Source organism: Nerophis lumbriciformis, linkage group LG18 (assembly GCF_033978685.3).
Source record: "Nerophis lumbriciformis linkage group LG18, RoL_Nlum_v2.1, whole genome shotgun sequence".
Classification (NCBI taxonomy): Eukaryota; Metazoa; Chordata; class Actinopteri; order Syngnathiformes; family Syngnathidae; genus Nerophis; species Nerophis lumbriciformis.
The window spans coordinates 25,319,158-25,347,152 of NC_084565.2; the positions used below are offsets into that span (position 1 = coordinate 25,319,158).

The following is a 27,995-nucleotide window of genomic DNA, read 5'->3' on the forward strand; positions in this document are numbered from 1 at the left end:
AAAAGATGAGCGAGTGGTTAAGGCAAGTTTACGTTTACGCGAAGAGGCCGGGTGGCTTTTTTTACGCAGCTCTGTCCATGTTGATATACGTATGTTTGTGATTGCACATTTGCGTACATTTTGGGAGTGAACAGAGTTGTTAGAACGCTGGTTTTTAATATATTATTAAAGTTTGACTGACCTATCTGACTGTTTTTTTGACATTCCTTTAGCGCAGTTAGATGCGGCTTACAACACGGGGCGGCTTATTGGTGGACAAAGTTTTGAAATATGCCGTTCATTGAAGGCGCGGCTTTTAACCCAGGGCGCCTTATGGTGCGGAAAATACGGTACACCAATTTGATTTTAATTCATTTCAATGGGAGACGTTGAAATGAAGCTTCAATGTTGAAAACCCAATTTACATTCAAACCGGTGCACCAAGTTATTTTTTTGGATGAATAATTAGAACATGAACGCGGTGTAGTCATTGCAAAATTAACAGTATAAATTATGATTAAGGACGCCTAATTAATAGGACAGTTATGCCCCCATGATGAGTGTGTGTAAACTCCTGACCACAACTTTAGTCCGTTTTGTTTATCGAGAAGCAAGGACACAACTTGTTGGGCTATAAAGGAAATGTAAACGATATACATATGGTCTTAAGGGGGCTATCCATTGCCCTCATTTCATTTTCATATCAGCACCACGGGGAGCCCGATATGAAATGTGTAAATGGCCCATCCTGGAGTAATTGCGAGGTCCATCTCTTCTTTTCTCGCCAGCAAAGCTCTCGCCTTCATTACCATTCATGAAATGCAGTCCCTTACCTAGGAAATGTGTCCAAATGCTAATGTTTTAAGGGTGTGGGTCTGCAGGGACGTTGGCCACGACGCTTAAGGGTTGCATTCACAGTTGTGGTCCGCGACTCTGGTCCAGGCCGAAAATGAAAAAAAAAAAAGATACTCGGTGCGAATTTTGGGTGCGATATGCATGGTGTTTATACTTTTGCATGAAGTATTGTTAAAATATCTAAGAATATATAGCCTTTTAATCAACATTTCACTAGTTACAGTCCTTAGCTCCTTCAAAACCGCACTAAAAGAACACCTCCAGACAACTACAACCCTAGACTAACACCCTCCCCCCTCCACATCCCACCCCCCGGATTGTAAATAATGTAAATAATTCAATGTATATACTCTGATGATTAATTTGTGTGATGACTGTATTATGCTGATAGTTTATATTTGATTTACGTGGACCCCGACTTAAACAAGTTGAAAAACGTATTCGGGTGTTACCATTTAGTGGTCAATTGTACGGAATATGTACTGTACTGTGCAGTCTACTAATAAAAGCTTCAATCAATCAATCAATCAATTAGCCTGCAGAATAATAGTGCAGTATACAGTATCTCTTATGTTTGACTGCTATCTACTGGTCACACTTATCATTACACCATGTACCAAATAAAATTGCTTCGAGGTCAGTAGGGAAAACCAGAACTAATCCGTACATTAGGCGCACCGGGTTATAAGGCGCACTGTCGAGTTTTGAGGGGGAAAAAATGATTTTAAGTGCGCCTTATAGTCCGGAAAATACGGTATATGTATGTGTGTGTATGTGTGTGTGTATTCTTTTCCAGACTGTTTCCTTAACTGGTTTGCCATATACCATGGCAAACCAGTTTACTTTTAAATAAGATAGACATTTATCCGAGCTGTTTATCTATTTCTGGAGGAATGTAGTAAATTATAGAACTGGCACCCAATTGTATTAAAACAAGTATTGATTCTGAATCGAGAATCGATTCTGAATCGAATCGTTACCCTCAAAAATCGAATCGAATGGTGCCCAAAGATTCACCACACACACACATTGATTAATTAATTAATTCATACATACATACATACATACATACATACATACATACATACCTATCTTTCTATCTATCTATTGTTGCGTTAGGGACCAGTTGTTCCTCCCAGAGAATTCAAGTTTCTGGTTGCTCCCAAGCTCTTTACGACACTTAAAGCTGAGTAGAAGAACCACCAGAGACAGAATAGGTATTTTGTAATATATTTGCAAAGCTTTGTAAATATAATGAGACCAGTCCAGCATAGAACATTCAATCGCGCAGCTAAGATGGTCTGATCTAAAATATGGAAACCTTCTATTCTATAAAGTCTCTCTCCCTCCCACCCTCGCTGTCTTGTCTTTCCAGCCCAAACACATGCCCATTGTCCTTCGCAGCTGGACACAAGAAGAGATAAGGAGAAGGATTATCTCTCCTCCTTACATTCCATATTCAAGGTTAGCACACAGTATTTGCAGACAACCGAAAGACCACAATTGGAAGAAAAACACTAGCTGTTTTGTAATATGATTATGAAAATAAAGAAGTAACACTTAAATACGGATATATGAAAATATCTGCCTCCGACACTATCTATCTATTTCTCTCCATCTATTTCTCTCCATCTATCTCTCTCTCTCTCTCTATCTCACTTTATCTCTCTGTCTATATATATATATATCTCACATGACATCTGACGTCACATGGACAAAGATAAGAACTTCTGGAGGAAAGTTCTGTGGTCAGATTAAACAAAAATTGAGCTGTTTAGCCACAATACAATGCAATATGTTTGGAGGAGAAAAGGTGAGGCCTTTAATCCCAGGAACACCACACCTACCGTCAAGTATGGTGGTGGTAGTATTATGCTCTGGGCCTGTTTTGCTGCCAAAGGAACTGGTGCTTCACAGAGAGTAAATAGGACAATGAAAAAGGAGGATTACCTCCAAATTCTTCAGGACAACCTAAAATCATCAGCCCGGAGGTTGGGTCTTGGGCACAGTTGGGTGTTCCAACAGGACAATGACCCCAAACACGCATCAAAAGCGGTAAAGGAATGGCTAAATCAGACTAGAATGAAGGTTTTAGAATGACCTTCCCAAAGTCCTGACTTAAATGTGTGGACAATGCTGAAGAAACAAGTCCATGTCAGAAAACCAACACATTTAGCTGAACTGCACCAATTTTGTCAAGAGGAGTGTTCAAAAATTCAACCAGAAGCTTGTGGATGGCTACCAAAAGCGCCTTATTGCAGTGAAACTTGCAAAAGGGACATGTAACCAAATATTAACATTGCTGTATGTATACTTTTGACCCAGCAGATTTGGTCACATTTTCAGTAGACCCATAATAAATTCATAAAAGAACCAAACTTCATGATGTTTTTTGTGATGAACAAGTATGTGCTCCAAACACTCTAATCACAAAAAAATAAGAGTTGTAGAAATTATTGGAAACTCAAGACAGCCATGACATTATGTTCTTTACAAGTGTATGTAAACTTTTGACCTTGACTGTATATATATATATATATATATATATATATATATATATATATATATATATATATATCCATCCATCCATTTTCTACCGCTTATTCCCTTTGGGGTCGCGGGGGGCGCTGGAGCCTATCTCAGCTACAATCGGGCGGAAGGCGGGGTACACCCTGGACAAGTCGCCACCTCATCGCAGGGCCAACACAGATAGACAGACAACATTCACACTCACATCTACACACTAGGGCCAATTTAGTGTTGCCAATCAACTTATCCCTCAGGTGCATGTCTTTTATATATATATATATATATATATATATATATATATATATGTATATATATATATATATATATATATATATATATATATGTATATATATATATATATATATATATAGATCACTTTGTGCATGTACTGCTTTACACACACCAACAGCTAGAGAGACTTTGTGTGAAGTAGTGCGTATGCTACAGACATTGCCTTTTTCCAACTCACCGCATGAGCGTAAGAGCTGTAGGTGCTGAAGGGAAGGGCGATGGCTGGGTTGAAGATGCCAAACTGGCCGACCATCTGCTGCATGCGTCTGATGGTGCGCTCTTTGTCTGTGTCTGCAAACTTCACCACCAAGCTGGACGAGGCGCCCTGGACGAGGAAAGAGAGCGGCGAATTTCAATCATTTTTTTAAACTGCTAGTACAGACGGTTAGACGTCTCTTTTGTTGTGTTATTTTACCCTGATTTAGGTCATAATCACCAGGAAAAATCCCTGAGGTCAAAGGTTGAGTAAGTGCATGTGATATTAGGCAATGCAAAGCAAAGGCCACAATTGTAGACCAGGCTTCCTCCAATTATTTTTAAAATGATGGTTATTTGTACGAATGAAGAAAACCGTGAAAAAAACGCCTGATGTCAAAGGCCACAACCCCATTTTCCAAACTGTTTATCCATATATACATAGCATATAAAGTATATTCAACCATAAATTCTATCAATGTGTGCAATGCTTGACTAATATATGTACAATACATACAAACAACGTTTGCTTTGAGTTTTAAATAAGTGATTGATTCAATTACCGTATTTTTCGCAGTTTTTTTTCATAGTTTGGCCGGGCTCCAGTGCGACTTGTATATGTTTTTTTTCCTTTTTTATATGCATTTTCGGCAGGTGAGACTTATACTCCGGCGCGACTTATAGTCCGAAAAATACGGTACACATGATGTCCTAATAATAAATGAAATAAGAGGTCATTGTTGTTGCATCATTTATGCACATTATAAATACAAATTTTGAACAAATATTATAAACTTATCCAAAAAAAAAGAAATCATTTTAATGCCCAAAAAAAGCTCTGTAAATTAATAATACAAATACATATTGTGTCATAAAATACATTAGGGAAAAGTGTGTTACTGCAGTAGTATTCCTCCATTATTATATTTCATAATTAAAGTAAACATTTTGAGAATACTCAAAATTAGAGATGTCCGATAATATCGGCCTGCCGATATTATCGGCCGATAAATGCGTTAAAATGTAATATCGGAAATGATCGGTATCGTTTTTTTTAATTATCAATATCGGGTTTTTTTAGGTTTTTTTTATTTATTTTTTTATTAAATCAACATAAAAAACACAAGATACACTTACAATTAATGCACCAACCCAAAAAACCTTCCTCCCCCATTTACACTCATTCACACAAAAGGGTTTTTTCTTTCTGTTATTAATATTCTGGTTCCTACATTATATATCAATATATATCAATACAGTCTGCAAGGGATACAGTCCGTAAGCACGCATTATTGTGCGTGCTGCTGGTCCACTAATAGTAATAACCTTTAACAGTTAATTTTACTCATTTTCATTCATTACTAGTTTCTATGTAACTGTTTTTATATTGTTTTAATTTCTTTTTTTTATTCAAAACATGTTTTTAATTTATTTATCTTATTTTATTTTATTATTATTTTTAAAAAGTACCTTACCTTCACCATACCTGGTGGTCCAAATTAGGCATAATAATGTGTTAATTCCACGACTGTATATATCGGTTGATATCAGTATCGGTTGATATCGGTATCGGTAATTAAAGAGTTGGACAATATCGGCAAAAAGCCATTATCGGACATCCCTACTCAAAATATACAATTAAATCAGTATAAAGGTCCAGGCTTTGAATATAAAATCATTAAACATTTGCCTTAAAAAATGACTGATTACTGTAATTACATATGTCATAGTTATATCAAATATATAAATACTATCAATGTTATAAATACTACCAATATTATCAATGTGGTGTTCCTTTTTTTTCTGCTATATTATTACTGAGATCAATATAAAGGTGGATGAGTTGAGGTTTTTTTCGCATAAATTTTGTTTAGTTTAGTTTATTAAAGATCCCCATTAGTCTACACCACAGTGGAGACTATTCTTCCTGGGGTCCAGGCAAAAAAAAACATCACACGATCACAAAACAAAAGATTACAATGCAGTACAACATGATCAATAATACAATTTTTGTAATACAAAAATAGCAACAACAAAAAACAAACAAAATTTTTTTTCGAGTTTACATACCAAAGATAAAAAAGAGCAATATAAAAATAGATATATATTTTTTGCAAAAAATAAGACAAACAACAAATGGCCTACAATATACTGTACACATTAGTGTCCCAAAGACAAACAATATTCTAAGTGATGAAAACGTACCATACTGAATAAAATGTGACATAAATTACATTCAAAATCAAGATAATAAATGACCAGTATAATTAGAGATTTTGAAAGTGGAAAATGTAAAGAAGTAAAACCTTATTAGAACAATACATTACATGAATTATATCATAAGATATTGTATATCTAATTATATACAAATGTTATTTTTTACTCTTCTTAAATAAAATTATACTTTTTGTATATTTGAATATCATTTTTTAAAGATTTATATAACGATATTTATAATAAAAAAACAAACATATAAAAAAGTACCGTATTTTTCGGAGTATAAGTCGCACCGGAGTATAAGTTGCACCTGCCGAAAATGCATAATAAAAAAGGAAAAAACATATATAAATCGCACTGGAGCCCGGCCAAACTATGAAAAAAACTGCGACTTATAGTCCGAAAAAAACGGTATCTGGTTTATTTTAAGTCTAAAATGTATAGCTATAGTCTAATAGTACAATACATAATTTAATCTTCTCCTTGCTATACTAATACTTATTTTACGACAACAAAAAACGTGAGGACAATAGCGACACAAAATATATATTCCTCCATTTGAAACCCAAGTGCATTGTTTATCCTCCTGGCCTCGTTCAAAGTGAACATTTCCACTAATTCAACGTAATAACTACAAATGAGAGTATTTCCAGCAAGCACCCATTGACCCCTTGCATCACAGGAAAGTGCTGCATTTTAGTGCAATTTCTCTCATTCTGTCGTCCGTATTTTAGTCTTGGTCATCCACACTTTGCTGTTGTCATTCTGCGGCCCGCATCACCCGACCAGCAGGTGAGTCGGACACACACCCTTCATTAAGAATCCTCAAATGATTTAGCCGTACAGTTGACCTTTGGTGCGCTCCGCCTCCGCGGCCCTACAGTGGCCAATCGATCCACATAAAATGCCGAAATATTACTCCGATCTGACGGTGTGGAAAGGTTGTGTGTCACTCACAATAAGAGCCCCCCCTTGAAATTGGTGCAAGGTTGTCAATAGTGTCAATCACAGTTGTGAATGGTGTTGATGCTCAGGGGGTTTGGACTGTTTATATAAAGCTCTAAATTATATCTATAGGCAATAATTAGAGACATACCTTTTAAGAAATATGATAGAAAACAACTTCATTTTTAAATCTTGAACAATGTTTTAAAAAGCATGAAAATGTGGTACTGGAAAATGTTGCTGTCCTTGAACAGAACTAATGAGGTAGTAGTATGTTTAGGAATTATTTGTAAACAACAGTAATGGGTTATACAAACTGTACTTGTATAGCGCTTTTCTACAAACCCCGTTTCCATATGAGTTGGGAAATTGTGTTGGATGTAAATATAAACGGAATAAAATGATTTGCAAATCATTTTCAACCCATATTCAGTTGAATGCACTACAAAGACAAGATATTTGATGTTCAAACTCATAAACTTTTTTTTTTTTTTGCAAATAATAATTAACTTAGAATTTCATGGCTGCAACACGTGCCAAAGTAGTTGGGAAAGGGCATGTTCACCACTGTGTTACATGGCCTTTCCTTTTAACAACACTCAGTAAACGTTTGAGAACTGAGGAGACACATTTTTTAAGCTTCTCAGGTGGAATTCTTTCCCATTCTTGCTTGATGTACAGCTTAAGTTGTTCAACAGTCCGGGGTCTCCGTTGTGGTATTTTAGGCTTCATAATGCGCCATCACATTTTCAATGGGAGACAGGTCTGGACTACAGGCAGGCCAGTCTAGTACCCGCACTCTTTTACTATGAAGCCACGTTGATGTAACACGTGGCTTGGCATTGTCTTGCTGAAATAAGCAGGGGCGTCCATGGTAACGTTGCTTGGATGGCAACATATGTTGCTCCAAAACCTGTATGAACCTTTCAGCATTAATGGCGACTTCACAGATGTGTAAGTTACCCATGCCTAGGGCACTGATACACCCCCATACCATCACAGATGCTGGCTTTTCAACTTTGCGCCTATAACAATCCGGATGGTTCTTTTCCTCTTTGGTCCGGAGGACACGACGTCCACAGTTCCCAAAAACAATTTGAAATGTGGACTCGTCAGACCGCAGAACACTTTTCCACTTTGTATCAGTCCATCTTAGATGAGCTCAGGCCCAGCAAAGCCGACGGCGTTTCTGGGTGTTGTTGATAAACGGTTTTCGCCTTGCATAGGAGAGTTTTAACTTGCACTTACAGATGTAGCGACCAACTGTAGTTACTAACAGTGGATTTCTGAAGTGTTCCTGAGCCCATGTGGTGATATCCTTTACACACTGATGTCGCTTGTTGATGCAGTACAGCCTGAGGGATCAAAGGTCACGGGCTTAGCTGCTTACGTGCAGTGATTTCTCTAGATTCTCTGAACCCTTTGATGATATTACGGACCGTAGATGGTGAAATCCCTAAATTCCTTGCAATAGCTGGTTGAGAAAGGTTTTTCTTAAACTGTTCAACAATTTGCTCACGCATTTGTTGACAAAGTGGTGACCCTCGCCCCATCCTTGTTTGTGAATGACTGAGCATTTCATGGAATCTACTTTTATACCCAATCATGGCACCCACCTGTTCCCAATTTGCCTGTTCACCTGTGGGATGTTCCAAATAAGTGTTTGATGAGCATTCCTCAAGTTTATCAATATTTATTGCCACCTTTCCCAACTTCTTTGTCACGTGTTGCTGGCATCAAATTCTAAAGTTAATGATTATTTGCAAAAAAAAAAAAAAAAAAGTTTAATCAGTTTGAACATCAAATATGTTGTCTTTGTAGCATATTCAACTGAATATGGGTTGAAAATGATTTGCAAATCATTGTATTTCGTTTATATTCACATCTAACACAATTTCCCAACTCATATGGAAATTGGGTTTGTACCTTCAAGGTACTCAAAGCGCTTTGACACTATTTCCACATTCACACACTGATGGCGGGAGATGCCATACAAGGCCCTAACCACGACCCATCAAGAGCAAGGGTGAAGTGTCTTGCTCAAGGACACAAAGTTGGTAGAAGGTGGGAATTGAACCAGGAACCCTCGGGTTGCTGGCACGGCCACTCTCCCATACACACTATACTATACACTCACCGTGTATAGTTTGTACACGTTGTTTAGCGCGAAGTATTTGTTTCCCAGAAGATCAGTGGTTAATTGGATCATTTACCGTCATTTTTCTCGCCTTTTGGGGATGTAAAAGAAATAAAAAAGGGAAAAGAGTGGAAAAAGGTCTGATTAAATTATGTTTTTCTTTGTGAATGCTCCATCTCCTCCACCAATTTTAGTTGAAACGGGTCATGAAAGTTTTGCATAATTCTGCGAGGAAAAACACATAACCTAATCCTTGGAGGAGGTGATAAAGAAGCTTACACCATTTTTTGTTTTTTGTTTTTTTACGCTAACACTTCATGACTACTCTAAGCCCCTACAAGGTTAATGTTGACACAGTTGTTCATCCACTAGCTTCATCTACTGTGCCCGTCCGACTTTTTAGTGTTTGCATCATTAACTTTATTGTGAGGTTTAACTGTTGGGAGTGTTCGGAAAAGGGCAGCGTCACACCAGAATACAGAAGTGAAATATAATATCGGTTATGATATTGAGTTTTTATATCGTGACTTTTCTGTGGGAGTAGTATCTGCAAAACAACTCAACTTGAAGTATACTAGATAACCACATTAACTGTCATTTTTATGATTACAATTTTTACCAGGTATGGATGCGGTGATGACGTTTTCTCAGCTTTGTAAAGAAAAGGTTAACGTTTTATTTATTTTTTTCTACATTTTAAACACTTCCTTGTGGTTTTGGTTTGGTTAAAATTTTGCGTTGATTATGTTCGACGGACCACCTTCAAGTCACTTTCTGACGTCTCTTCAGGATGCGTCGTTTTGTGGGCATTCTTTTTTTATGTGCCTCCACTTTGACAGCGTATTCTCCCCGTCAGCCATGTTGTAGTTTTAGCGCTTCCATATCACGTCTAGACTTAAACTTAGACTTAGACTTCATTTTTATTGTCATTCAAATTTGAACTTAACAGTACAGATAAGAACTACATTTCGTTGCATTAGCCCATGGTAGTGCAGGATAAAAAATCAATAAGGTGCAGATATAAATAAATAGATTACTGTACGGATAAATATATTGCAATTTTTGCATATGCATCCACGTTTATGGATTTATGTTATATTGTCTTTATATTCCAGCGAGTTAATCCACTTTTGGGGGGAACTAAGGGGATTATTATGATGCGTTCAAGAGTCTACTAACTGAAGTTATGTCATGTCTGTGTGATTATGTTTTGTTTTAGTCATGTTTGGTTTTGTTTTTGGACATTTTGTGCACTTTTGTTTGTTTTGTCACCATAGTAACCATTAGTTTTCACCTGTCACGTCACGCACCTGTTTCACGTTTTGAGTCACGCACCTGTTTTCACTAATCATGTCTGTAGTATTTAAGTTCATTGTTTTCAGTTTGTCTTTCTGGCGACATTCCACATTTATGCTCTTCACATTCCTGACACTTGTTTTCATGTCCATCTTTCATGCTGCTACTTTAGTCCAAGCCAAGTAAGTTTTTGTTTATTAATGCTATAGTCTTTTGGTTTCATAGTTTGTTCTCCGCTACTGTGCACGCTTTTCGTTTGTACTCTTTTTTTGTCCTTTGTTAGTGTAAAAAATTAAAATATGTACTCACATTCTCGTCTCGCCCGAGCCAACTTTCTGTTGCCTTCTGGAAAAACTAAACCCAAGGACCAAGTCCTGACAAGTTAGAACTATACACTACTTTGTATTAGAAATGGCTACAGCCGAGGATGCATGTGCATGTACGAGCCAGGAACTTATTGACTATAGAGATGTCCGATAATGGCTTTTTTGCCGATATCCAATATTCCGATATTGTCCAACACTTAAATACCGATTCCGATATCAACAGATATCGGAATATCGATATATACAGTTGTGGAATTAACACATTATTTTGTTGTGATGCATTAAACAATGTAACAATGTTTTCCAAAATAACATGGCACTGCCATATTTATTATTCAAGTCACAAATTGCATAATTTTTTTTAACATGCCTCAAAACAGCTTGGAATTTGGGACATGCTCTCCTTGGGAGCATGAGGAGGTTGAGGTGGGTGGGGTTGAGGTGATGGGGGGGGGGGGGGGGGGGGGCTAGGGGGGGTGTATATTGTAGCGTCCCGGAAGAGTTAGTGCTGCAAGGGTTTCTGGGTATTTGTTCTGTTGTGTTTATGTTGTGTTACGGTGCGGATGTTCTCCCGAAATGTGTTTGTCATTCTTGTTTGGTGTGGGTTCACAGTGTGGCGCATATTTGTAACAGTGTTAAAGTTGTTTATACGGCCACCCTCAGTGTGACCTGTATGGCTGTTGGCCAAGTATGCACTGCATTAACTTGTGTGTGTGAAAAGCCATAGATATTATGTGACTGGACCGACACGCAAAGGCAGTGCCTTTAAGGTTTATTGGCGCTCTGTACTTCTCCCTACGTCCGTGTACACAGCGGCGTTTTAAAAAGTCATACATTTTACTTTTTTAAACCGATAATTTCCGATATTACATTTTGTTTTATTTTATTTTATTTTTTCATTTTATTTTTATTGACATCCAGCATCAGACATTCCTATCCATTACATCATATTCATATAAATCATATATCTATTGTCTGCCCTAAATGTCAAAATATTTTTGTTTATATCCCACCCATATCACCCCCCCAAAAGAAAAGAAAGAAACAAAGTAATATCTACAAATACATCAATTAAATAAACATATTTAATTATTTATTTAACCGATATTACATTTTAAAGCATTTATCGGCCATATTATTTTTGAGTGTTTAAATAAGTTATTTTTTTCTACCTTATTGACTATAAGGTAGAAAAAGATTAAATTAATATCTCTTCTTTTGTCATTTCCAGCCAAAAGATTCACATTCACCAAATAAAAAATGTGTCGGGGGTTTTAGGCCACTTTAATTCTTTGATTGATTTATTGATTGATTATTTATTTATTTATTTATTTCTTCAAGGGAAATCACTTTGCAATCAAATGATATATTATCGGACATCTCTAATTGACTACAATGGCAGACTCGCGCAAAGCACTTCAGGGAATTCGCAACCATATATGGATATATCTGCTGACGTCACACTTAGGTAAACGGTTACAAATCGGGCACATTCCAAACGGCTCGTTTGGAGGAAGTATGAAGGAAGGAAATAATGTTTAATACATATCTACTTGATTTCACATTTTTGGGACTTATGCAGATCCTAAATACACAAAAGCATGTATCAATAGGTAAGAAAAGCTGATTTTGCATAACAGGTCCCTTTTAAACAAAACATAATTATATTTTTGAGCAGCCTAATGCGGACAGGGAGATGAACAATGGGGGTTGACAAGTAAACTATTAATATTTATACATAAAATGAGTTTATTCCCCTTTACATCCAATAATGAGGAAGCCTGACCCTGCTCCCAGGGGCACACCTCATGCAAACAAATGAGATAAAACTTGTTTTTCTACTTAAGGCACAAGACTATTACTAAATTACTACTAAGGATGTCCTGATACAACTTTTTCCACTTCCGATAAGATACTGATAATGGAGCCCTTGAGTATTGGCCAATACCGATACTGATTTGATATAATATTAGAACGAATCATACATACTTTTATTATTTTGTAATGTGCAATGTTAGAATAGGCCTTGATCAAGTGAAAGTACTCAGAGAACGATGGTATAGATGAAAAACATTAACCTTTTTATAATTAGGCATTTGGAATGAACTCCTGCTGTCTTTAAGTTAAGGTGGAGTGGTAATAATTGTTTTGACGACAACTAGTGTTAAAGTTAAAAACTTAAAGTACCAATGATTGTCACACACACACACACGAGGTGTGACGAAATTATTCTCTGCATTTGACCCATCATCCTCGATCACCCCCTGGGAGGTGAGGGGAGCAGTGAGCATCAGCGGTGGCCACGCCCGGTAATCATTTTTGGTGATTTAACCCCCAATTCCAACCTTTGATGCTGAGTGCCAAGCAGGGAGGTAACGGGTCCCATTTTTATAGTCTTTGGTATGACTCGGCCGGGGTTTGAACTCACAACCTACTGATCTCAGGGCGGACACTCTAACCACTAGGACACTGAGTAGCCATAATAATTTACTAAGTTAAGCTCGTGGTGCAGGAAGTTGAAGGATACAAACACGTTTGTTCCTGGATGATTTCTGATAGGCTTCTGCTTTGTATATGTTGTATTCGTAGGTAATATGCAGAGATGGGTAAAGTAGCCCAAAACAGTACTCAAGTAAGAATACCGTTTCATGACACTGTTTAAAGATGACGTGTCAGCTGACCTTAAGTGATCTCTGGATTTGGCTGCCGCTGATCCAATCAGCGCAGGTGCAAGCAATCAGCTGCTCCTGTTGTGGCTGGCAGCGGACTGACGCAGTATTGGCGCACAACACCTTCCTTTGTTGTAAATGATCAACTCAACGGGTAGAATAACGAAACGGTAAGATGTAAAGACTTAAGTAAACATGACCGTCATTTTTGTAATTAGTGTTCCGTGCAGCGCTCGCAATTGGTTGTCGGTGCGATGCGCACCCTGAACTCCACTGTAAAATGTGTGTTTCTACATTTGTTTTATGCTTATTTTATGCTTAAATCTACCATGTTTACATTGGCTAAAGTTTGTAGTTATTGATTTCAGCTATGGTGTCATTTTGTTTATAATGCTAATATTTGAATGATCATAGAGGAATGTGTTGTGGCAGTTGCGGATGTCACCAATGAGGCGGTTTGAGGAAACACTGGGTTGCTTTTCCAAACAGGTCTTTAATGAACTGCCAACATGAGAATGCGGAACAGGAAGTGCTTAAACACTGAGACAAAGTCTAAGTTCATTGTGTTCTTCCTGGTGTTTTTAAAAGTGTACCAATTTTGTTCCTAAGAATTTTCTACTCACTTAAAGTGTTTTGCCAAGAGGATTATTTGTAATGTGTACATTTTCAGAATGTGCCTGTTCTTCTGTGGGCCAGAGTAGAACAAATAACACAATCTGAAGTAGGGTTGTATGGTATACCGGTATTAGTATAGTACTGCGATACTAATGAATCATATTCGGTACTATACCGCCTTTGAAAAGTAGCGGTCCGCCATGCCCCCGCGCGCTTGTCGTCGTCACGTTGTGTCATTGCTGGTTTACGAGCAGACGAGCATGTTCGGCAGCGCACAATCACGGAGTACTTACAAGCAGACACAGTGTGTAGACGGAAAAGGGAGAACGGACGCTTTTTGGCTTGAAAACTAACGATAAAGGTGAAGTTATAACACTGAAACGCCCTCAGGAAGAGGTGCTTTAAGACATGGCTAGCTAGCTAGCGGCTAAAGTCCAGCCCCAGTCGGCAGTGTTTTAGCTACTTCTAAATAACTAATCCTCGCCTCCATGACGACAAATAAAGTAAATTTCATACAAGTATCATCCCTGCAGGACGAGGAATAGCTAAACATGCTTCACTACACACCGTAGCTCACCGGCGTCACAATGTAAGCAAACGCCATTGGTGGATCTACACTTAACATCCACTGTAATGATACTAAGTACATGAGCGTATCTAGTTGATACTAGTATTATTACGTCGATATTTTTTGGCATCACAACATCTACTATCGTTTAAAAAAAAAAAGTATATTATGTTTATACACCCAGGAAATATGTCCCTGGACACATGAGAACTTTGAATATGATCAATGTATGATCCTGTAACTACTTGGTATCGGATTGATACCCAAATTTGTGGTATCATCCAAAACTAATGTAAAGCATCGAAACAACAGAAGAATAAGTGATTATTACATTTTAACAGAAGTGTAGATAGAACATGTTAAAAGAGAAAGTAAGCAGATATTAACAGTAAATGAACAAGTAGATTAATAAGTCATTTTATACCACTCGTCCTTAATAATGTTGACAAAATAATAGAATGGAAAATGACACAATATGTTACTGCATATGTCAGCAGCTAAATTAGGAGCCTTTGTTTGTTTGTTTACTACTAAAAGACAAGTTGTCTTGTATGTTCACTATTTTATTTAAGGACAAACTTGCAATAAGAAACATATGTTTAATGTACCGTAAGATTTTTTTGTTAAAATAAAGCCAATAATGCAATTTTTTTTTGGTCCCCTTTATTTAGAAAAGTACCGAAAAGTATTGAAATTAGAGATGTCCGATAATATCGGCAGGCCGATATGATCGGCCGATAAATGCGTTAAAATGTAATATCGGAAATTATCGGTATCGTTTTTTTTTTATTATCTGTATCGTTTTTTGTTTGTTTGTTTTTTTTCTTATTAAATCAACATAAAAAACACAAGATACACTTACAATTAGTGCACCAACCCAAAAAACCTCCCTCCCCCATTTACACTCATTCACACAAAAGGGTTGTTTCTTTCTGTTATTAATATTCTGGTTCCTACATTATATATCAATATATATCAATACAGTCTGCAAGGGATACAGTCCGTAAGCACACATGATTGTGCGTGCTGCTGGTCCACTAATAGTACTAACCTTTAACAGTTAATTTGACTAATTTTCATTAATTACTAGTTTCTATGTAACTGTTTTTATATTGTTTTACTTTCTTTTTTATTCAAGAAAATGTTTTTAATTTATTTATCTTATTTTTTTTTTTAAAGTATCTTATCTTCACCATACCTGGTTGTCCAAATTAGGCATAATAATGTGTTAATTCCACGACTGTATATATCGGTTGATATCGGTATCGGTAATTAAAGAGTTGGACAATATCGGAATATCGGATATCAGCAAAAAGCCATTATAGGACATCCCTAATTGAAATAATTTTGGTACCGTCACCAAAATATTGGTATCGGGACAACACTAGTGTGTGTACATATGACCATCTTAAAACACGATGGCGCTCCAGCTGAGATCTCATATTTGATGTACTAATGCATTTTCTTTAATTTATGCGCTCTGGGTGATGGTGTGCGAACACTTTATGCAACACTTAAATCATGCATCTTCAACCGATGCCATACATATTGATCCCTGCACACATTAACAAGCCATATATATGCACCAAGTCACGCTTATTTACAAAGTCTACATACTTACCGTTCATGGCACCGATGCTCTCACTACATGTTCTACATACAAAATGCCCAGTGGCCCCTGAATAGCACCGATGTATTCATCGAGACTCATGCGAGCTGGAAAATAAGATCAGTCAGAGAGCCTCTGACCCTTCCTCGTGGCTGCCGGTGAGAGTGAAACACAGCCACTGTGATATAAAAATGGTGTGTGCTCACGCATATGTTGCAGTCCTCAGTGTAGCTCTGCTTTATGTATGCACACACACCATCACTACCAAGTCTTGTCTGCTCATGGGACAATAGGAAGCCTTCTAGTTGTTGAGGTATTAAAGCAACAGTACGTTGTAATATTGTAAATGTACTAGTGTTGTCACGATACCAATATTTTGGTACCGGTGCCAAAATTAGTTCGATACTTTTCGGTACTTTTCTAAATAAACAAATTGCATTATTGGCTTTATTTTAGCAAAAAATCTTAAGGTACATTAAACATATGTTTCTTATTGCAAGTTTGTCTTTAAATAAAATAGTAAACATACAAGACAACTTGTCTTTTATTAGTAAGTAAGCAAACAAATGCTCCTAATTTAGTCTGCTGACATATGCAGTAACATATTGTGTCATTTTCCATTCTATTATTTTGTCAACATTATTAAGGACAAGCGGTAGAAAATGAAGTATTAATCTATTTGTTCATTTACTGTTAATATCTGCTTACTTTCTCTCTTAACATGTTCTATCTACACTTCTGTTCAAATGTAATAATCACTAACTAACTTACTGCGAGGAAGCAAACATACTTTTCCGGACAACGGTAGAAGGTACAAACCCCGTTTCCATATGAGTTGGGAAATGGTGTTAGATGTAAATATAAACGGAATACAATGATTTGCAAATCATTTTCAACCCATATTCAGTTGAATGCACTACAAAGACAAGATATTTAATGTTCAAACTGATAAACATTTTTTTTTGTGCAAACAATCATTAACTTTAGAATTTGATGCCAGCAACACGTGACAAAGAAGTTGGGAAAGGTGGCAATAAATACTGATAAAGTTGAGGAATGCTCATCAAACACTTATTTGGAACATCCCACAGGTGTGCAGGCTAATTGGGAACAGGTGGGTGCCATGATTGGGTATAAAAACAGCTTCCCAAAAAATGTTCAGCCTTTCACAAGAAAGGATGGGGCGAGGTACACCCCTTTGTCCACAACTGCGTGAGCAAATAGTCAAACAGTTTAAGAACAACGTTTCTCAAAGTGCAATTGCAAGAAATTTAGGGATTTCAACATCTACGGTCCATAATATCATCAAAAGGTTCAGAGAATCTGGAGAAATCACTGCACGTAAGCGGCATGGCCGGAAACCAACATTGAATGACCGTGACCTTCGATCCCTCAGACGGCACTGTATCAAAAACCGACATCAATCTCTAAAGGATATCACCACATGGGCTCAGGAACACTTCAGAAAACCACTGTCACTAAATACAGTTGGTCGCTACATCTGTAAGTGCAAGTTAAAGCTCTACTATGCAAAGCGAAAGCCATTTATCAACAACATCCAGAAACGCCGCCGGCTTCTCTGGGCCCGAGATCATCTAAGATGGACTCATGCAAAGTGTAAAAGTGTTCTGTGGTCTGACGAGTCCACATTTCAAATTGCTTTTGGAAATATTCGACATCGTGTCATCCAGACCTAAGGGGAAGCGAACCATCCAGACTGTTATCGACGCAAAGTTCAAAAGCCAGCATCTGTGATGGTATGGGGGTGTATTAGTGCCCAAAGCATGGGTAACTTACACATCTGTGAAAGCACCATTAATGCTGAAAGGTACATACAGGTTTTGGAACAACATATGCTGCCATCTAAGCGACGTCTTTTTCATGGACGCCCCTGCTTATTTCAGCAAGACAATGCCAAGCCACATTCAGCACGTGTTACAACAGCGTGGCTTCGTAAAAAAAGAGTGCGGGTACTTTCCTGGCCCGTCTGCAGTCCAGACCTGTCTCCCATCGAATATGTGTGGCGCATTATGAAGCGTAAAATACGACAGAAGAGACCCCGGACTGTTGAACGACTGAAGCTCTACATAAAACAAGAATGGGAAAGAATTCCACTTTCAAACCTTCAACAATTAGTTTCCTCAGTTACCAATCGTTTATTGAGTGTTGTTAAAAGAAAAGGTGATGTAACACAGTGGTGAACATGCCCTTTCCCAACTACTTTGGCACGTGTTGCAGCCATGAAATTCTAAGTGTCAGGTGCAAACACTGATGACATCTATTAATCAGACAAGAAGCAAGGAATCAATCAGAGACACAGTTCAATTTAGCTCATGAGAAGACACGTGTTTTGGGCTGTACTCTAGTTACAGATCCAAACTACGTTCTAAAAAAAATCCACGCGCTTCCTCTATTTATTAGGAAATGGCCCTATTACATCAGGTGACTGAGGGAAGGGAGGTAATCTCGACAACTCCAGTAAAACACAATATATGGTTATACAAAAATGCAAATATGTTGACACTTGGTGCAATTGCCCAGTCTCTGCTTTGTCTGGTCTTGGAACCAAATGTTCGGCCTTGGCAGCCAGCAGGCCGAGTCTGGACACAACACTGATAAAGAGGCTAGCGATCTTTCGGATTGCTAGCTCTGCACAAATTGACAATACTTTATAGTATGGCCCTTAAGCATAAAGTTATGATGATAATATATACATAATTATTCTAACACTAAGTTCATTATTATTTGCAAAAATAAATAAAATGTATGAGTTTGAACATCAAATATCTTGTCTTTGTAGTGCATTCAATTGAATATGGGTTGAAAATGATTTGCAAATCATTGTATTCCGTTTATATTTACATCTAACACAATTTCCCAACTCATATGGAAACGGACTTTGTAGGAACATATTTATTCTCCTCTCAAAAAGGTGAAAACAAAAAGGCGCACAAGGCGAAGGCTCAACTTAACGCAGGAAACAAAAGCTAACACTTAGCCTGAACTATGGACATGAAACAAAAAATCGCTAACTGTGGCATGAATAAACAAAACTTACTTGGCATGAAATGAAGCATTAAAAGAGCAATCGCAAGAATACCAGCATGAACAGAGCATGAAAAGAACAATGTCGCCACGCCGACTAACTGGCAATGACAGGCTTAAGTAAAAATCTCCTGATTAGAGCAAGTGCGTGTCCCGAACCCATGAGGCAGGTGAAACTAATAAGTCGTCATGGAAACTAAAACAAACAAGGGTGCACAAAAACAGGAACTATGGAGTCTTAAACTAACAGAAAAACAAAAAGCATGATCCAGACCACAGATCATGACAACTTATTCTTCTGTTGTTTGATACTTTACATCAGTTTTGGATGATACCACACATTTAGGTATCGATCCGACACCAAGTAGTTACAGGATCATACATTGGTCATATTCAAAGTCCTCATGTGTCTAGGGACATATATCCTGAGTTTATAAACATAATATACATTTTAAAAAAACGAAAGAAGATGTTGTGATGCCAAAAAGTATCGACGTAATCATAGTAGTATCGACTAGATACGCTGCTGTACTTGGTATCATTACAGTGGATGTCAGGCTTTTGTTTACATTTTGACGCCGGTGAGCTACGGTGTGTAGTGAAGCATGTTTAGCTTTTCCTCGTCCTGCAGGGATGATACTTGTAAGAAACTTACTTTATTTGTCGTCATGGAGACGAGGATTAGTGATTTAGAAGTAGCTAAAATACTGCCGACTGGGGCTGGACTTTAGCCGGTAGCTAGCTAGCCATGTCTTAAAGCACCTCTTCCTGAGGGCGTTTCAGTGTTATAACTTCACCTTTATCCTTAGTTTTTAAGCCAAAAGGCGTCCATTCTCCCTTTTCTGTCCATTCTCCCTTTTCTGTCTGATTGTAAGTACTCTGTGATTGTGCGCTGCCGAATATGCTCCTCTGCTCGTAAACCAGCAATGACACGATGTGACGATGAAGTTGATATAACTGACTGAAAATGTACTTTGTGTAGCACATCATGTGTGCTGTACAACACCATGCGGTAGGACATACTCTCTTAACATACAATCTTTGGTCAAGCACAGCCCGCTTCAACTCCAGCAACAAAACGCAATGAAGTCCACTTTTACTTCAAATATTATCCGATAAGAGATGTGCTGCCAACATAACATTAACATTAAATCATACTGATGTAACTAATGTTGGTTTCACGTGCATCAAACAAATGTGAGACACTGTCGGTGTAATAACGTTGTTGTGTCAGTCAGGTGCCGCCCCGCTCTAAATGCAGAAGGGGTTTACGATCAGTGGGGGGTCCCATTTTGCGTATTTTCCAAACTGTAATGTGCACTTAAAATCCTTTTTTTGTCCTCAAAACTCAACAGTGCGCCTTATAACCCGGTGTGCCTAACATAAGGAATAAGTTTGGTTAAGCTTACCCACCTCGAAGCTATTTTATTTGGTACATGGTGTAAATATAAGTGTGACCAGTAGATGGCAGTCAAACATAAGAGATAAGTGTAGGCTGCACTATGACGGGAATATGACTCAAGTAAACAACACCAACATTTTAAATGTCCAATTGAAAATATAGAACATTACACACGGGGCTCAAAAATCTATCAAAATTATTTAGTACGACTTTGGTAAGCTGTGAAGCCGCACTGCTTGATGGATTGTACTGTGCTTCAACATACGAGTATTATTATGGTGTGTGTATAAGGTAAGAGATATTATCTGGCGTTTTGTTTTGCAAAATTATGCAAAATAAACTTTTCTTACCTTCTGATCTGTATTTGGGATCTGCATAAATCCTGAAAAATTGCGCGCGTCTGCCTTTGTAGTCCGTGGTGACAACGTAGTCGATAAGTTTCTTCTTTTTCTCTATCTTCTTGTTATGGGACATTCATCCTCTGCTGTTGCCATTTCTAATATAAAGTAGTGTAAAGTTCTTCCTTATATCTGTCAGTGAACTCGCCATGAAAGCGCTAAAACATACCGGTATAGTGAGTTTACATTATTCACCCAAGGAACTTTAGTTATTAGAGAGTTTAACGGGACACATTTCCGGTGTGGTTGTTTCCGGATGAGGAGATGCTGCTCAGTTATTGATTGAAGTAAAGTCTGAATGTCATTAAAACAGTTAGCTCCATCTTTTGACACTTCTTCCACTCCCGTCCTTGCACGCTACACCGCTACAACAAAGATGACAGGGAGAAGACGCTGCCGAAGGTGAGCCACGTAAATAAGACCGCCCGCAAAACGGAGCATCCAGAAGCGACTGTCAGAAAGTGACTTGAAGATGATCTGTAAAACATAGTCTATGCAACATTTTGACCAAAGAACCACCATTACATGTTATGTAGACCACAGGGAAGTGTTTTCAGTTTAGAAAAAAATAATAATAATATGACTCCTTTAATGCGCCTTATAATCCGGTGCGCCTTATATATGAAAACAGATCAAAAATAGACCATTCATCGGCAGTGTGCCTTATAATTTGGTGCGCCCTATGGTCCTTAAAATACGGTAAATTATTGAATGACAAGGCGCGTCATATAAAATTTCCTGGCCACGTCATGTTCTGTCACTGATTAGATTATGAAATCCAATTTTTCGTCTTCACTTCTGTTGACTCCGCGGCAGGAGTCATTAGTACTTGCTTTTGCAAAGAAGAAGGTTTCCGGTACGAATCCCCATCACGGTAGAAGTTGTGGTCTGTTTTTAAATGTATGTTTTAATGATCTTAAAATAAAATAAAAGGGACAAGCAGTAGAACATGATCTTAAAATTGTTTACTGCGCTAAACTTCAGCATATTAATTAAACAAAGTGGACTGTTACAAAATCATGATGGTTGTCAAAGATGTTATATAATATTACATGTGATAGTTCTAGCTCAATGAAAGCTTTTATCGTTTATATGGTGCTGGGATTCTCATGAATTCAGCCTTTTTAAAGCTTCTCTTGGACAACCAGTTTTTGACCTCGGTGTTTGTCAAATCTGTTCTCAAGTACAAGTAAAATACTTTACCATCTTGTGCATTACCGTCATCTACAGGAAAGTGACAAACCGAACGCGTCATGCGAGCACTTTAATCGTTAGCTTTGACTTTTGAGTTGTTCTAAAAAAACAAAAAAAAACAACACTTTTGATTTGGTTGCCAATTTTGTGACAGGGCAGGGAATTAAGCCAGCGAAAGTGGCATAAAAGTCAATTATGTGAACCACTACCCTTGCAGTGGCCCTCAGACGCTATCATGTCCCCACAATTGACAGGCTGTTCCATTTGTGGAGCCTCCCGGCTGCAGAGAATGTTGTCATTTTAAAAACAAGCTCAATACCTACCTTTTTATCTTGGCATATTTTTCTTTGATTTTGAAATCATCAATATTGTATGAGCTTTATAACTCAATGTTTATCTAGTCTTTGTTAGTGTTTCTTCAAAACACATAAATGTTACGACTAGATATTATCGGCCGATAAATGCGTTAAAATGTAATATCGGAAATGATCGGTATGTTTTTTTTTTTAAATTATCGGTATCGTTTTTTTTATTTTATTTTTTTTTTTATTTTATTTTATTTTTATTAAATCAACATAAAAAACACAAGATACACTTACAATTAGTGCACCAACCCAAAAAAACCTCCCTCCCCCATGTACACTCATTCACACTCATTCACACAAAAGGGTTGTTTCTTTCTGTTATTAATATTCTGGTTCCTACATTATATATCAATATATATCAATACAGTCTGCAAGGGATACAGTCCGTAAGCACACATGATTGTGCGTGCTGCTGGTCCACTAATAGTACTAACCTTTAACAGTTAATTTTACTCATTTTCATTAATTACTAGTTTCTATGTAACTGTTTTTATATTGTTTTACTTTCTTTTTTATTCAAGAAATTTAAAAAAATTTATTTATCTTATTTTTTTTTTTTTTTTTTTTAAAGTACCTTATCTTCACCATACCTGGTTGTCCAAATTAGGCATAATAATGTGTTAATTCCACGACTGCATATATCGGTTGATATCGGTATCGGTTGATATCGGTATTGGTAATTAAAAAGTTGGACAATATCGGAATATCGGCAAAAAGCCATTATCGGACATCCCTAGTTACGACCTTTTCAACTTAACTTAACATACAGTGCATCCGGATACTATACACATTACAGCTTTATTCCTAAATGGTAATATTACAGACAAACCCCCACAATGACAAGGTGAAACGATTTTTTGTTAGTAAAGATTTGTAAATGTATTTAAACTAAAAAAATAATAAAAAAAATAAAAATGACATGAACATAGGTTTTCAGACTTCTGTGTACATTGCTGTATTAATTTTAGTCTTGTCAGGGAGGTGACTAAGAACCCGATGGTAACTCTGTCAGAGCTACAGCATTCCTCTGTGACAAGAGGAGAACCTTCCAGAAGGACAACCATCTCTGCAGCAATCCACCAATCAGGCCTGTATGGTAGAGTGGCCAGACCGAAGCCATTCCTTTGTAAAAGTTTGCCAAAATGCACCTTAACGACTCTCAGACCATGAGACATAAAATGATCAGGTCTAATGAGACACAGATTGAACTATTTGGCGTGAATGCCATGCATCATGTTTGGAGGAAACCAGTCTCCATCACTATCACTGTCAATAAGGGGACTGAGGGGTGTTTTGTTTTCCCGGAATGCAAAGGAAAGTTGGCGCGGGCAAGGCGTGAATGTAAGTACATATTTATTTATAACCCTAACAAACTACAAAAAAGGAAGCAAACAAAAGGCGCGCACAATGGCGGAGAACAAACTTGACTAATGAAAACAAAAGACTAGCACAAAGGCAATTAACTATGATCACGAAACAAAAACCCTTACTGTGGCATGGCATGAAGCATGAACTATAATAAACAGGAATCTCATGGGTAGCAGAGGTAGCATGGATGGATGGAATAATGTCACCAGGACAATCAAGAGAAACAGACAGGCTTAAATAGCAGTGGCATGATCAGTGAAAACAGGTGCGTGACTCAAAACGTGAAACTAATGATTGCTATGGTGACAAAACAAGGGAGTGAAAAGCAGGAACTAAGTGTACAAAACCCAAACGGAACATAACTTAAACAAAACATGATCAACAGACATGACAATCACCAGGCCAATACCATCCCTACAGTGAAGCATGGTGGTGGCAGCATCATGCTGTGGGGATGTTTTTAGCCGCATGAATTAGGGGACTAGTCAGGATAGAGGGAGAGATGAATGCAGAAAGGTACAGAGACATCCTGGATGAGAACCAACACTTCTCATCCAACCTGATGGAGCTTGAGAGGTGCTGCAAAGAGGAATGGGCGAAACTGACTGTAAGATAGGTGTGCCAAGCTTGTGGCATCTTATTTAAAACGACTTCGGACTGCAATTGATGCCAAAGGTGCATCAACAAAGTATTGAGCAAAGTCTGTGAATACTTATGTACATGGGATTTTTTTTTTTAACCTTTTTTAATTTTTTTATAAATTTTCAAAATAGAAAAATAATAATACAAGTTTTACCTTATGGCGTATTATGGAGAATTTTGAGGACAATAACAAATACAATCCATTTTGGAATAAGGCTGGCCTGTAACATAACAAAAAGTGGGAAAAGGGAAGCACTATGATTACTTTCTGAATGCACTGTATCTATATTGTTTTTTTGTTTTTTTTTAAATGCAATTTGTAATTAATTGTATGTATTTTATTGTATCCCCTTATTTTAACTTTACTATATTTTAGTTGTATAATGCCATTTGCAGCATTATGGTATTTTTTTTGTTGTCATAAAGTAATACAATCATTTGTGCTTACAGACTGTATCCCTGCAGACTGTATTGATCTTTATTGATATATAATGTATATATTGTGTTTTTTATGTTGATTTTATAAAAAATGAAAAAATAAAACAATTATTATTATTTTTTTTAATTTCTTGTACCGGTCCGTGGCCCGGTGGTTGGGGACCACTGATGTAGACCACAAGGAAGTTTTCTCCATTTAGAAAAAAAAGAAAAATCATAATATGACCCCTTTAATGCGCCCTATAATCCGGTGCGCCTTTTGTATAAAAATAGACCCGCTCATCGGCAGTGCGCCCGCGGTGCGGAAAATACGGTATTTTAGGCATAGTTTTGTTTAAAAAAGTACTGGATTTCGCCCCCGGGTCGCCGGTTGAGTAGCCCTGTCCGACAGTATACACTACCGTATTTTTCGGAGTATAAGTCGCACCGGAGTATAAGTCGCACCTGCTGAAAATGCATAATACAGAAGGAAAAAAACATATATAAGTCACCTTTTTTGGAGAAATTTATTTGATAAAACCCAACACCAAGAATAGACATTTGAAAGGCAATTTAAAATAAATAAAGAATAGTGAACAACAGGCTGAATAAGTGTACGTCATATGAGGAATAAATAACCAACTGAGAACGTGCCTGGTATGTTAACGTAACATATTATGGTAAGAGTCATTCAAATAACTATAACATATAGAACATGCTATACGTTTACCAAACAATCTGTCACTCCTAATCGCTAAATCCCATGAAATCTTATACGTCTAGTCCAGGGGTCGGCAACCCGCGGCTCTGGAGCCGCATGCGGCTCTTTGATCAGTCTGATGCGGCTCAGCAGCTTACTTGCCGACCCCCTCGCCCCGATTTTGCCGGGAGACTTCCGGATTCCAGTGCCCCTCGCAGATAACTCCCGGGATTAATATTCTCCGATTTTCACCCTTACAATTATAATAAGGGCGTGCCATAATGATACAGTATTTGGCGCCCTCTGCAATCTGTATTAACAGCGAGCCAGCCCAGCCCCTTATCATACAGTACGCATCTTCTGCTTCCACACGTACGTGACAGCAAGGCATACTTGGTCAACAGCCACACAGGTTACACTGACGGTAGCCATATAAAACAACTTTATCACTCTTACTAATAATGCGCCACACTTTGAACCAAAACCAAACAAGAATGACAAACACATTTCGGGAGAACATCTGCACCTTAACACAACATAAACACAACAGAACAAATACCCAGAATCCCATGCAGCCCTGACTCTTCCGGGCTACATTATACACCAAACCCCGCCCCCACCCCAACCCTGCTCCCTCACACATCAACCCCCCCCACCCCCCTCTGTGCGTCGGTTGAGGTGGGCATGGTTTGGTAGCGGGGGTGTATAATGTAGCCCGGAAGAGTTAGGGCTGCTTTGGATTCTGGGTATTTGTTCTGTTGTGTTTATGTTGTGTTACGGTGCAGATGTTCTCCCGAAATGTGTTTGTCATTCTTATTTGGTGTGGGTTCACAGTGTGGCGCATTATTAGTAAGAGTGTTAAAGTTTATACCGCCACCGTCAGTGTAACCTGTGTGGTTGTTGACCAACTATGCCTTGCTGTCATTTACGTGAGCAAGCAGGAGTCCCACACCACGTGTAGCTGATCAGGCACGCTGGTTGTAATGGGTGCCAAATGCTGTACCATCCCCGCACGCATGACGCTGCGAAGCGCCATTCATATAAAACCCGCGGGCTGCACTAACATTCAATTTTCATATTAAGGTGTGGGCCGCATGTCTGAGACCCTTGGTTTATACATAGCACAAAGCAAAAAAAAAAAAAGAGTATGCAGTGTTATTTCATTTTAAAATTCAAAACATTTTTGTGGCTCCCATTGTTTTCTTTAATTTGTGAAACTGGTCAAAATGGCTCTTTGACTGGTAAAGGTTGCCGACCCCTGGTCTAGTCTCTTACGTGAATGAGCTAAATAATATTATTTGATATTTTAAGGTAATGTGTTAATAATTTCACACATAAGTCGCTCCTGAGTATAAGTCGCACCCCCGGCCAAACTATGAAAAAAACTGCGACTTATAGTCCGAAAAATAATTAATATTTTTGGATTATTTTGGATAATATTTCATGTTTTTTTTTTAAATGTTTGTGTTTATTTGTTTTATATTGAAACGGACTGTAAAAAATGAGCGATGTTCATGTGTTGTTAATATTTAGTGTTTTATTGCTCATAGTTAATAATGTTACTGCGATTTATAGTCTGAAAAATACGGTTTGTACTCCCATGCTATGCTCACATCGCTTCCTTGATTTCTTCTCTTCATCAACATGAACGTGACCCGTCGGGCTGTAAAGTATCCACACTGATGAGCTCTGTCCGCCAGTTGCCTCAGGATATGGGTTGCTGATCATATTTCTATAATCAATTTAGCAGAGCAGGAGGTATAAATCCTGTCCATTCACTCCTCTCTCTGTCTCTCCAATTTCCCCACCCTCTCTCTCTCTCTCTCTCTCTGTGTCTCTCTGCCTTCGGCTCCTTGCTTATAGTTAGATGAATAATTCAGCAGCCGATGTGGTGAAAGGTGGAGTAAACAAGTCTATTGCCTAATATCCCCAGAGGATGCCAAAGAGAGACGAGCAGGGGCAAAGAGCTCGTGCAGATAGTGGACCGGAGTGATAGGGAGGGACAGTATCTATGGAGAATGGACATCAAGTGTCTTTCCCGGCGACCTGCAGTCATTTGCACTTAGATTGACTCGCTAAAATGGCACAGCTGGCTCCTGGCGCCCCACTTTAGCTGCAACACGTCGGCAACCATTAATAATGGAATCATAAAGGACAAACACCAACACTGTGAGGAGGCGCCGTAGAATGACGAGAAGTCCAGGCTGAACAGTCTCCAAAACAAAAACGAGGG

The 27,995-nt window shown here is 37.9% G+C and overlaps 1 protein-coding gene across 4 annotated transcripts in view; it reads right to left on the reverse strand.

Moving 5' to 3' along the window:
- Positions 1 to 27,995, reverse strand: part of celf5a (cugbp, Elav-like family member 5a) — a 691,759-nt gene that overhangs the window by 103,153 nt on the left and 560,611 nt on the right. For all 4 annotated transcript variants that reach the window (XM_061977890.1, XM_061977892.2, XM_061977891.1 and 1 more), the window contains exon 6: positions 3,833 to 3,979. In XM_061977890.1, the coding sequence (XP_061833874.1) occupies positions 3,833 to 3,979 (147 nt within the window). The remainder of the gene's footprint in view (positions 1 to 3,832; positions 3,980 to 27,995) is intronic.